The 13,730-nt window shown below is 42.2% G+C and overlaps 1 protein-coding gene across 1 annotated transcript in view; it reads right to left on the reverse strand.

Moving 5' to 3' along the window:
• The window catches only part of LOC104962621 (dedicator of cytokinesis protein 9-like), a 43,743-nt gene that overhangs the window by 21,528 nt on the left and 8,485 nt on the right, over positions 1-13,730 (reverse strand). Inside the window, 5 exon segments of the mRNA XM_010791075.1 lie at positions 702-797; positions 1,326-1,395; positions 2,803-2,885; positions 4,246-4,335; positions 7,358-7,474. Of these exon segments, the coding sequence (XP_010789377.1) occupies positions 702-797; positions 1,326-1,395; positions 2,803-2,885; positions 4,246-4,335; positions 7,358-7,474 (456 nt within the window).

Genomic DNA, 13,730 nt, shown 5'->3' on the forward strand with positions numbered 1-13,730 from the left:
TGTGTGAGCTCTAGAGGCAGATATTATGTAAAGTTAATGAATGTTCACCAAACATACTTTTTTCTTGTTGTTATTTTGAAATGCCTCAGGGACATTTTGTGAAGTGGGGTTATATGAGGAACAGCAGGAAGCTAAGCACTGTACTGCTGTGGCTAAGAGAAGCAGAAAAACATATCTCAAACGCCTTGAAAAATGCTTGAATAGGGATGTTTTAAAGAAGTCACACATTGAATACAAATCTCTCAGACTATCCCTTTAAGATTTGTTTTCTTCAGGATAATGCATGATCAATGTATTGTTGTTTGAAGTGCAAAATAAAGGTATTGTTTTTAAGTTGCTCTCGTTCATTTTAAGCAAAAAATAACAGAATCATGATTTAAGGAGTAACATGTGTTTCCAATAACTTGTTGGACTTGTTGGTGTTAATTTTTTTCTTTAAAGTGTTGAAACTATGAATCTCCTTTAGAGACTAAAAATATTATATATATATTATATTATATATATAATATTATATGTTTTCAAAGGCTTAGTAGTACTTGAAGCTGAGTAACTTCATGTGTAAAATCAATATAGTGCCCCTTTAACCACACTGCCTTTCAACTGTATGCTAACATGGCAATCATTATCAATATAAAAATCCCTTCAGTCACTACTAACAGTATTAGAAGGGGCTTTGAAAGGCTGTTGGAGCTGTTACCCACCCGCATAGTAACACTGATGGCACTGTTCATGTTGCCTTTGTACAGCCAGCCATGTTTAGACACTCCTCCCTTCTGAGATCCCAGAGAGGCTGTGTCCTGCAGGAGGAGATACAGAACACACATCACTGATGTATTCTGCCATCAAAGGAAAATAAACAGAGGTAAAAATTACATTTATTTACACACTTGAAAATCTGGAAGGAGAGGCTTTATTGACTGTTCAGTCCTTCATTACGAGCAAGATTTAAATCAACGCTGCACTTCTGTAATCTCGGGTGATTTCAGCTGTGACGCAGTGTGCATCAAAGGTCACTGGCCTTCAGTTAAATCAATGCATGAGGCGAGGTAATTATGGGATTATTTTGCCCTTAAAATTCTAGATATCAGATATTCTGGGAAACTGCAAGGAGCATAGAACAAGAAACAAAATGTCTAAAGGTTGGCTTGTAATAAAAGTGTGGAATTAAATAAGTGAATTTGACGAGATATTCAATATAATGTTTTTGCTCTATTGCATTTCCCTTATAATCACATTTCTGACTGAACTAGGTTTGGTGAGGCCTAGAGAAGAAGGGATTCTGAGAAGACTATGGGGCAGAGATTGTTTGGGATTGGTGGACTCACCTCATCTTTTTCAACATCTTCATCCACCTCAAACAGGTGAGCTGCCAGTTTCTCAGGTCTTGACACTTTACTGAAAGTACAGGAAAAAGATAAGTAAGACCCTTGTATCACAAGGACTTACATGTCTTGCGGACTTTAAAAAGGTACCAATATAAGGTTTATACAGCAAAAGGATTGATGTTAGTAGTCAAAGACCTTTTCAAACTGCAACACTTATGTAAACAAAACTTGAAGGAGCTGTATGTGAGAAGGAAAATGACATTTGACAGACAAATTCAAGAAACAGTAAGAGACTTTGTTGTTTGTGAACAAATTAGAAACTGGCTACGTAAACATGGGGTAATGGCATCATGTTGTGCTCCACAAACTAAACCAAATGTTCAGTAAATGAGAACGCTTCCCACACGGATCTTAGATCTAGAGAGGCCTTTGGCAGCTGCGATCTAGACCAAATAAAGCCCCATGTCGATGTCATGGATATTGCAAATATGAATAATATGTCGTTCAGAGGTATGAGAAGGGTCAAAACTGTTTCCAAAATCTTGACTGTGTAGCTTGAAGAAATATACACATATGTTTCAGTATCTAAAAAGCGTAAAAAGCTTATTTTTTTCGGCACTACTCAGAAGTGCTTCTACTTTTACAGGAAGTAGCCCAAGTGCTGCAGCTGCTACTCTAAGTGCAGCTCAAACCCCAGACGGAGCGTTGACATTTGCCCCTTACAAGACCCAGCTCGCTCAGAGGAGCTACTAGCATAAACAGAGCCAAGGTCAAGGCCGGGGCTTGTCTACTTTTTACTCTAGGATGTTTTAAAACTGAAACACAACATCTGTAAAAGGACATTCCTGTCCTTAAGGAAAGTGGCTCGACCAAGGACACATACTCTATCGCATTGTGGGATTTCCCTTGGGATTTAAGGATATCAATCGACAGCAGTCCCAGAATAGCTGTGCTTATCTTTGCTAGAAAAAACAGAGGAAGCCTCCTATTGTTGTTGTGGAAGATCTTGCCTCCTCCAAGAAACATGTTTCCGTGTTTCTGTCTGAAACATCCACTGGGCTGTAAACAAAGGGCAGTGTCACTGGACCAAAAAAGATGTGCACCATACCTGAGAGGGCTTTTGCAGCATTGTGTGCCGTGTGATGGCTAAAGCAAACTATTAGCTAAACAACACATGCATTTATGGATATAAAGCAATAGAGAAAACAACAGAATGCGGTCTGTATATAAATCAATGTGTGCAACAAGAGCAGAGCCATTAATTTGAGGGGATGAAAATAAAGTAACTGAAGGTGAAATATATTTCATTTACTGAATTTAAAGGTGTTTTTTTTCTCAAATGGAGCTGGGTTGGTCGAGAAATTACAACACTGGATCCTACATGTCCCACAATGCAACTCAACATCTGTGTAACAGATTTTCTGTGCTGTACCTGTTCTATAGTATGTATAGGTAAAGCTGCAGCCAACACACTCACTTTGGGAGCTGGCGGAAGTCTCCAGAATATTCCTCATACTTGTAGTTGACCACATGCCAGTCAGACTTGTAGGTTTTGATACACTGCAGAGACACAAAGTAAAAAGGTAATTTCAACAGAGCAAATTAAGACACGTACTAACAAACAGGGTCCAGACAGGGGAAGGCTCAGGTTTCTTAAACATCCTGGGAAAATTACATTTCTATCAACAACTTTTTAGTGAAAACGGACTCAGTTGGACTGTTGCTTTTAAGGTAGACTTGACTAGTAGCACATTCAAATATGGTAATACTTCTCCAATGCATTACTTCCACCTTAAGGGCAATGTAAATAAGGGCAGTACAAATTACAGACGTATGTGTTTTTGGACTGGATTAAACATCTTTGAGTAAACAGCAGACAATTAAGAGAGAAAATACACTTTGTAGACAAAAACTAGTAACATGTCATGCCTTTTTTGCCAACGAATAGTGACAAATAACTACAAGCTCAGAAAGCTCATTAACTCAAAAACAACTAGGAATGTCTGAAAAATGGTCCACATCCTCTGGCTCAACTGAGTCGTTTTCCTCCACTTTATGTGTCACGCAATAGGGTAACAATGGGCAATAAGATGGGCCTAGAACACATCTTCTTTAAAGAGCTTATGTCGTTTCTACATGATGGTTTGGAGCTCATGAACACACCCATGTCGAACTTCCCAACTCAGGCATGTGATTGCGTCGTTGTCCTCTGGCGTAGGTCTTTGCTCTATAAGTGTATTTCTAGTCCAACATGTGCTCATCAATTCTGCAAATTTATATAATAAACATGTTGACTGAGGCAAAGGGTCAATATGAAGTGGAAAAATTCATCCAGAAAACAGCCCATCTGCATGAGGCCTCACAGCAACTCCAGATGCAGTTATGATGTAATTCCTGGCTGCAGCCACGGGGGACTATCCCCTATTTATCAGGACCCCAACCAACCCCAGCACACTGAAACAACATGACATGCACCTCCACTGAACTGTGGACTCCATCTGTAGCCGAAAACATGTGAGGGCGGGAACACAAATCCTGTTCATGAAGTTCATTTAAAGGCTAACAGAAACAATTTAGACATGCATAGTATCAGTTTCCCCTTGTCTCTTAATCATGTGAACACTTCTCTGTTTCGCTAGCTTCCTCTGAAATGTAATCTGCTTTATCAGCGCACCATAAACACATCAGAACGAATCGTTTGCTGGATTCAGCTCCAGCATCTGATTCAGGCTGTGAGAGCCAGTTGCGTTATCTGGACAGAGGTGAAGCACCTGTGTTTGAGGGAAAGAAGAGAAAACATGGCTTTGCTCCAAACAAAAGGATAGAGCCGGGCTTCAGTCACGACAGAGAGGGCGAGGATTTGGCCGAGGGATAAAGAACGGACAAAGCAGGCTTACGTCCAGGTATGTATTAGTTTTACCTCTTGGACAAACAGTGAGTGAGCTTCTTTCTCGGCAGTCTCTGGCACGGTGGAGAACAGAGTCCTGCCTTGGCGCTTCAGGGTGGAGATCTGAGGAGAGACGGAGAAGCAGGCATGAAAACAGACCGATAAAAGACGCTGGCACACAGACACATCCTGCTGCTGTTTATACAGAAGAGCAAATTCATTTCCTGCTTTGGGTGTTTGTTTGGTGTTGAGTTGACTGCCTCTCGTGACTATTTGTGTTTTCCTTCAAAGGAGGGTGAAATATCAAGCCTCTGCTCAAGGACACTTCAGCAGAGAAATGCCACCATGCCTCTCATTCGTCTGGATGGCAACACATTCAGATTGTTAGCTCTGATTGTCAAAGCTTACATTTAATGGAACAGTTCCACTATTTGGGTCTCAATTTCAAATTTAAAGATACAAAATATTGTCTAATCATATTATTAATCATTAATCAAATGATTAATTAAAAGAGGAGATGAAAGGAGAGGGTATTTGTATTCCTTCGAGTTGCTCAAGGTAAAAAATAAGGGAGTGTTCTGCAGCCTGTATTATTCCACTCTTTATTATTCATCCTGCTAGCCTTATTGGACAGACACAGCCAGAGAGGAGAGCGGGGATCCATAGCTGAGCAGCAAGAGGCGCCCAGGGCATCAATGTCTTGCTCCCACTTAGTGTACTGCTTTTCTACTCCACTGAGATGAGTCGGAAACAGTGGCACAATGACCTAGTTTTGTCATAAATCTCCTTTTCAAGCATATACCCTCATGTGTCCCTTTCACTCCAACAAAAGCTTTCAGAGACTCGTCAGTAGCCCAGATCCAGTTTTTCAGTTAGGAAATATGTTCAAATATCTGGAGTAAGGTAGATATTGGTTATTCAAGACAACAATGCAGGGGTTTGGCTACAAGAGCTGTACAAAATCTAATGTGGGGGCTCGGATGCCAAGTTGGTAATCATAAAAACTCATGGGTGATTAAGCAAGTGCTTCATTTTAATTTTAGGGTGAATGACCAATTAGCATACTGCAGTATAGCACAGTGTGACACTTCATAGACACTTTAGCTGCACTCGCATGAGCTTCACAGCCTATTTCCCAGCCTGTACTTGTTCCATTGCACTGACAACAAACCCTTTAACACACACAGCCTGAATGTTTCATTCACGGGAGACTTTGACCAAAGCGCAGCCCTGTCTATCAACTGTTAGCAAGAACTGCTGGCTGCCAATTAACAGCATTCCTTTCCCAGTCATTAAACCGGAGCTTTGATGGCTTCCACTGGGCCAGAGGAGCATGTTCCCACAGGCAGTGGCATTGCAGGGCAGATAGAGGGATGCCAGGCAGGAATTACAATCTCTAGCAGGGATATCTGGGCAAAGTGCTTGGGGATGGGCAAGAGGAGTGAGTCTTCTGAAGTCCTCTTTCCACTTTGAAAGATGAAAGTGACTGTGTCTACTTTTAATCCGTACATATGTGCATGATCCATAAATGGAATACCCACTCTCCACAAATCAATTTTTTGACGCTACTACATTGCCCTATGTACATGTGAAATATGGACTGACTTTTTAAATATGAAATGTAAACTGAATAGAGTGAAAGAGAGCAAAAGAAAGAGAGAGAAGATGAAGAGTTATACATATATACATATATGATATATAAATGTCATTTACAGAAGGCCGTTTGTGTCTTTTCCGTTCTAGTTACACATATAATATCTCCTGTACATGAATGCTTATGCAGGGTAAGTTGAACCACATCCCAACACTTACCTCCTTCTACGTAGAGCTTCTCTCCTGCATGCCCAGTAAGTGTGTATCTAGGTGTGTGTGCGTATCTAGGTGGGTGTATCGATGCAGAGCACGTGCATACGCAAGACCCATATGTCTGGCGGGCTCCCCCCCCCTACTCCTTTCTGAGCCCACTGATGTAAAACATATGGCAGGTTAGACAGATGGATGGACTGGATCGGACCACGTACACACACACGCTCACACACACACACACACACACACACACGCACACACACGCACACACACATGCACGCACACAGGGCAGTTCCTAATGGCTGTGTTCTGCAGACAGCCCTGTAATGAAAACCACTCATCATGAACTGATTGTGAAATAGTCTAGAAACAGACTGTTTGTGTAGATTTCCCACCACATATTCTGTTATTTCTCTAAACCTCTCACATTCTTTTGCTTTGTCGCCTTAATTATATATATATAGGTTAAAAACAATGAGCTCTATAGCCTTATTTCCACAGGCTTTGATACACACCCAATACTTGTGAGTTAGATATAGTTGGCTCTGAAAAAGGAATATGTGTGATTAGTTGCAATATTTGTTCAGGAGACTTGAGGAATACCAAGGATTACAGCGTGGGTCCATCCCTGTTTCCTCATCCTCTCTCTAACAGGGAGTGGACCCCGCTGAGATCCATCCCAGCACTACGGTGATGTAATGTGGACACAGTCTCTGAGCCCCTTTGAACAGCAGATCCATGTAGCGTGAAAATGTTTACAAGAGCCAAAATGTATAGCCGATTTAACACACGGGTTCACCAAGTAATGTCATAACTATCTCATATTCTCGTGAGTTGATTTCCTTAAAGACACAAGTGAGGCGCAGTGAAGAGGAACTTAAACAACTTGGGTTGTCTAACAAGTCACACATTCTATCTTCTTATTCGGTTGTCTTCCCGGGAACACAACGTGAAGGAGAGACTATTGTAAAAAGAGTGACTTCTCAACAGGGGGTAGTGATGCACTTCAGCCTTATGTGGCCAAAGTGAGTATTACAACAACAAAACTGAATATCCTGGCAATTGCTTTTGCTACCTCTTCGTAATTACTAATCAAAGCACACAAGGTGTTGACTTTATGTTAAAAATGTGGACAAAAAACTACAAAAAGCCGTCTAAAAAGTTTCTTGTGGGTTGCGTAATTGTATCCAGCTATTTCAAACTTCTGCATAAGTGCAGTCTTAATAAATACCACATTTAAAAGGTCACTGCTCTGCCACTGAGTTTGACCTGTGAGAGGGAAAGAGCTAAACTAAAATGTACCTCCAGGGCTCAATAAATAATTCTCTCCTCGTCTTACCTGGAAGTCGTCTGTGGGGAACTGCAGCATGTCCCGCAGGACATCACTGATGATCTGGGTCTTCCTCTGCAGGATCACATTCTCATAGTCCAGGGGCTCGATGATCTTCGGCTTTACCTATAAGAGAGGATTACAGCAGTGGATTAGCAACATGTGGCAAGGTAGACTTTGGAAATACTTGTGGATTTGTTGACCAATGCTAATGTTGATAAGGGTATCATTGCATGGGATGAGTTACACATCCAGGGTATGCACACTGTCTGGAAAACAAGTTGCTATTGTCTTTCAACAGAGTTACTGGCAGCTACAGCAGCAGGAGTTGGCACAGAGACACACATGCATGTGAGTTAACAGAAGAGGAGATGCTAGTTGAGAGAAGCGAGGGACGGATGCATGAGTGAGAGTCTGTGTGTGCCATTGTACCAGTCACAGTGCCATGAGCTCACGTTCAATACTTGAACTGGAGAAGTAAGAAGTAGTCATTGCAACTCTACAAATCTGTTCTCTGACGCATGAACTCATAACAGTTCCCACAGCAGGAAAATATACAGTCCAAATGAGATCCTTCATTCCATAGTAAATCCTTATGCTACATTATGGCGGTAAGATTAAGGAGCATTGTTCATGATCTAGCCAAGATTAAACTCTGCAGACGTCAGATCTAACATTCCAGAGAAAACACCCGAGGGATTCCTCCAGCATGTCCTCCCTCAATGAGCCTGACTGTGATATTAAAAAATCATTGTTCACAAATGATTAACACGCGTGGTTGTGTCTGCATAACAAGAAATATAAATTAGCTTACTAATACTGCTCTGTGAGGCTGCATTTTTGTGCTTTAAGCCCTAAGACAGTATGAAACAGAACATTTGGAAGTAAACAATCCACTTGACAAATGTAACCAAAAGTTGTCACCTTACTGTACATTCATTTAATCATTCCTGGCTGCTGGGCGTGGATATGATCCACATTATTTGGATTAGCCCCTTGGTGTGGATCCAATGAACACATAACACACTGAGACCAATTAAACGGTCTGACCATAGATTTACATCCTGGTTCGCCCCAACCAATCCTCCTGATGACGTAATGAAAATATCCCTCCATATCTCTCAGCCCTTTGGATGCACAACATCTGATAAGCAGAACATCGTTGGTCCTGATTTCCAACTGGATCATTTCCATTCAGACGGAAGATAACAAGAAGCAGCTGTGAAAGTAATTATCTCACATGAATATATTAAAGACACAGATGTGTCATCAAGTTTGATTTAAAGGCTCTTATTAGGCTTTTTACGCTCAAATACGTTCAATGTAATAATACTCTATCACTCTGTAAGGGAAATGTAGAATAATCTTGATTTGATTATCAAAAATAATCTGAATTTAGGGAATTGTGCAAAAAGAAGCATCTTTGCAGTTAACAATAGTCTCACTAACGCTAGTCCAACTATGAAATGTCTATACCTTTAAGAGATGATTAAATAAAAGTATGTCAACTTGCCTCATCATCTTTTCACCAACTTTGCAGCCAACCTGCCTGACTCTGAAGCACAGGAAACATTAATGAACAAAGAGAGCCACAAGTGCTCCATTTCCTACAAAAATATCAACATGTAACCCCCTGGGGAGGTGTGCCCTGAAGCTGCTATTTCCCATTTCCGTCTCCCCCCTTTTAAAAAATCTTCAAAGCTGCTCTTGAGACTGGATCTTAGAGATAAAAAAACTTTTTTTAAACAAAGGGTTCTATTTAGAACTACTAGAACGAGAGAGGATTTGAAATATGATTGACTCCTAGGAAAAAGATGGCACACTTACCGCCACCACCTGAGACCCAGCCTCCACCTCTGCCTCTATCTCAGCCAGGCTCCTGTACTGCTGTGGAGACTCTATCACCATCTCCCTTTTGGGGGCTTTGCCGGCCCGGCCCTGCATGGTGGTCAATCCTGCCTGCATGTCAACAGGTGTGAACTCACTGCACACACACTGCCATGGCACTGAGCGGCCCGCAGTGTGTGAAGGTGGAGAGAGCTTTGTCTATGTCCAGTCAGATTCCCTCTGTACTCAATCACAATGGCCCTGCCTCCCTCTCCCTCTCTCCCCTCTGTCTCTCATCAGAAGGGAAGGGCCCCTCCCACCCTCACAGCTGTGCAGCTGCAAGAGTGTGTGTGGATAGGAGTGTGTGTTCATATCTACAGTATGTGTGAGGAGGCGGGGAGGAGGAACGGACCACTCCCCCATTAAAAACTTAGAAGAGGCCCTGAGATAATGTTGTCATGTGTCCACCTGCATGAGTGTGTGTGCATTGGTGTGTGTCGGAAAAAAGACAACGCTGAAAGAAAAGAATGTATGACAAAACGTTTTGTAACATTTTAAGTTGCAGCCTACAAATTAGAGTGTAATATTCTGTAGCTACATTAAGGCTACTAACAACCTAAATGTCTAGAATAATAATAGGGCACCAAAAATACTATTACTCAATATAGGTTTTGTTTTTTTCAAAGCTCCGATTGATGCTGACTCAGGTCCCCAGACACAGCACAGGGGTTTAAAGCCAATTATTTTAGTGGCCACATCAAAAAAGTACAACTTCCCGACCCATCTTGTGATGCCATTTGGCCGAATAAGACTTTTTCCCATTGACTTACACTGGGAAAGAGATCTATACATTCTGATTTCAGCTTGCAGGAACGAACTTCATTTAATATTAGGTACTAAAAGTTCTAACTTATGTCTGAATCCAGAGTTATTTCTGTGCTGCCTTTCGTTTGAATGGGCCAAAACAACGCGGCTGAGAGATAGGGTTAAAGGAAACGCTACTGCGCTTTCTCTATATTCCCACAGATGTGGAAGGATTTTGGTAATTGAATACCTAAAGGGTGAACTTCTATGGCTTCATGCGCCACTGAGCAAGTTTGCTTCATACATCTACTGTGAGGATGACGCTAGTGATCTTTGGCTAGTGAAGCTCTGACAACAGATTATAAGTAGAGTATTACTGCTGATGTACTCGTTGTGTGTGGCTGTATTAGCCCATGAGCTCTACCTTAGAGAGGATTAAAGGGAGGGGCCTGTCGATATTAGGTCATATCAGATATGTCGGTATAGGTATGCGTGTCAGCAGATAAAGTATAGGGAATGAAAGCACAAAAATCCAACTGCATTAAAAGGGGATGTACAAATGTTGCAGCCTGCATACTTTAAAATAAATGATAGTTAAAGTGAAAATGTGCATATTGTACTGTTACTAAAAAAGAATGCCCAATGCTTTGGCTTGAATTGAAAAAAGATACATGCATTATTTTTCACTTATGGAAAAAGCCTTGGCCGAGTGCTCTTAAAGTTGTTTATGATTATATGTCCGAACAGAACGATCCTCTACGTTACCTCAAACAGTTGTGGATCCTACATTGGATTGAAAAACTGCGACACTGTTGACATTTCTAAAAATAACTGTCATAAGCAGCAGCAACAGTTTTTAGACACTCAATCTGTGTTCATAAAGTTCTACTCCCCGTTGATATTTTGTTCAGCTTTGAACTGCAGCTCAGTGTATCCGCTGCAACGGGCACTCACAGCAGGGTCAGTTCAAACACTCTCCCCCTTTATCCGGCTCTACACACACTCGCCTGCTGCTTCAGGAACGGGGTGACTTGCCCCTTGTTTCTCCATGCAGTCAGCAGCGTTCTCTCCGAGGAGGATCCCTATCCTTTAATCTTTGAGGCGCCGTGGCTCAGCTGTTTTCTATCGGAGAGAGTGTTTCAGAATGATGACATTTAGAGTTTTTAATAAGGAATTACTGAGGGTAAATCTATGCAAATCCAGACTCTCTTATGCTGCGTTAGACACAACTCCCAAACCACAGCGCTTTTTACAAGCCACTGAATCTTTCTGACTACACAAGCATGGGTAATAACTCATGCAAGAGAAGTTGGGGCTCTGTGCAGTCAGGGTGAGAGGGGGGAGAGGTGGGATGTCAGAAAGAGGGGATGACATGCCACGGGTTAGGAAGACTTCAAAGGCCGTTGTCTCTCTGGTGCAGTTTCAGCGCCATCCCTCCTAACAAAATGTAGCACAAAGGCGGGCAAGGGTGTGTGTGTGTGTGCAAGTGTGTGAGTTTTACAGCAGCGCTCTCTGATGTGTGAGGCACAGAGCATCATTTGCATAACTTGTTTTAACTGTACTCGCTTCAAAGGGACTCGCTGAAATGTAGGCCTACCATTCAGAGAAATAAGTTATTTTAAAATACGGGAAGCTGTAAAATAAGGTTGGTTCACTTGGTGAGGTGAGGTGGAAATAGTTTAAGAGCCACAGGAATAACCGTCATGGATGGAGCAGCAGAACCAATGCAAGTGTATGTAAGCTACAGACTAGCCTAACAAAAGTAGTTATTTTAACCTAAATCGAGATCTTTTATTAACCTTAACCATGTCGTTTTTTTGCCCAAAACTAACTGCGACTGTTTAACAACTTTAAACACTTGTTACCACGCTAAACACGCACAAACTTTATGCGTTAAGATACTACGCAAGAGGGGCATCAGCCCAAGCAGCAATATGATGAGAAGGTATGAGATTCCACCGAATATTTCAATATCATTCATAAGTTTTATAGCTGGGGGACAAAAAGACCTTCGTAATCATTCTGTTGAGCGTCTTGGCATCTGCTACTTGTCCCTCAAGATATTTTGCGGACTAGTCAAATTCCAAACAAACATGCTCCTTCTTCCAAAATCATTTCCTAGATCGGACTGAGAGATTAAACAAAATGGGCAAACTCAGTGTGTTCGAAAGGGTATTTTGGGGGTGAAGTATTTAAAGCAAATGGAATGCAGCTCTGTGATTGGACTTTCCTCTGGCCTGAGTGTGTAGAGATCTGCTGACTGTACTGTATCCCTGCCTTCCTGCCCAGGCCTCAGTGACAGCGTCACCAGCTCAGCGTGATAATCAGCCTCTTGTCAAAGACCCAGGCTGCACTGAGGTCATCCTTCTTCATTCACCCACATCTCTGCAGCGCTCTCTCATGCCATCACGCTTCCTGGAGCTATCGCTGGTTCTACGCCAGCGATAGCTCCAGGGTCTGTGTATGATGGGAGTGCAAATGAGTTTACTCGACCATCTGCGTAAGAGCATGACAAAAAAATACAAAAAATAAGAGAGAGAGAGAGTGAATGACTAGGATGGCGTCCGTTTGTTTTTACACAGCTTGAACCCATTAGGATATGTGAGTCTTCCACACCCTTCCCAAGAGGCACACACACACACACACACACACACACACACACACACACACACACACACACACACACACACACACACACACACACACACACACACACACACACCGCCCCAGACATAGAGCGTCACACAAGTCTATTGAGAATTGCATAAGGGCAGGTTGACGTAATGTTTGGGAGCAAACCATTACTCCAGGCACCCTGGGGAGAGAAAGTGTGAGGGTGTTGCCTGAAAAGAGGTGAAACGTCCCCCTCACACTGACACACACACACACACACACACACACACACACACACACACACACACACACACACACACACACACACACACACACACACACACACACACACACACACACACACACACACACACACACACACACACACACACACACATAGTTTGCACCCTCATTTGTCAAAACCATTGCCCATCACACAGATTATCCTTTAATCAAAGAAGCAAAGAGCCGCTCTGTCTTGTGGTCAACATCATATTACTGTAGCTCCAGGTAGTGCAGCGGAAAACATGTGGGACGAGTTAAATATGATACGAGAGAGGGGAGTTCCACACTCTCTATGATGTCAGAGCTCTCTGAGGTGCAGAGAGTTCGGTACGGCAACATTCACTGAAGCGAAGAAAGTCCCTGCATGGGATTAGTCCATCGAGCATGTATATTAATTCAGTCTTCTCTTTGTATGTTTACAAACTAATAATCCATAGTTGGAACAAGACCAGCATGCTAAATGTCAAAAGCTACATTTTGCTTGTGAGTCCAAGGCACTGCTCTGAAAACCTATTTTGTTTTCCAGCTGAACTATCATTTGGAGAATGGAATATAATTGAATTGTTGTCTTCAAGAGAAGGTTAGAGGGGACCCTGCATCCAAAAGTGATAATGGTTTACAGTGAACGTCCTCTGACTTCACCCCCTCGCTAATGATTGTCCATTCATTCCCTTTGATTTAACACAGGGCAGGCTGCTAATGGAGCTAACTTGAGGGGAAGTGGCTTAAAGTAGCAGAGCATAAATCCAGGTGGGAGACAATATGGCAACTGACTATGGAAAAAACGTATCGTATCTCTCATCGCAGCCCAATGTTGAGCTTTTGATGTGATGCACCAGTAATTGTGCGGTCG

This window comes from Notothenia coriiceps, unplaced genomic scaffold (assembly GCF_000735185.1).
Source record: "Notothenia coriiceps isolate Sejong01 unplaced genomic scaffold, NC01 NC01_scaffold00035129, whole genome shotgun sequence".
Taxonomy (NCBI): domain Eukaryota; kingdom Metazoa; phylum Chordata; class Actinopteri; order Perciformes; family Nototheniidae; genus Notothenia; species Notothenia coriiceps.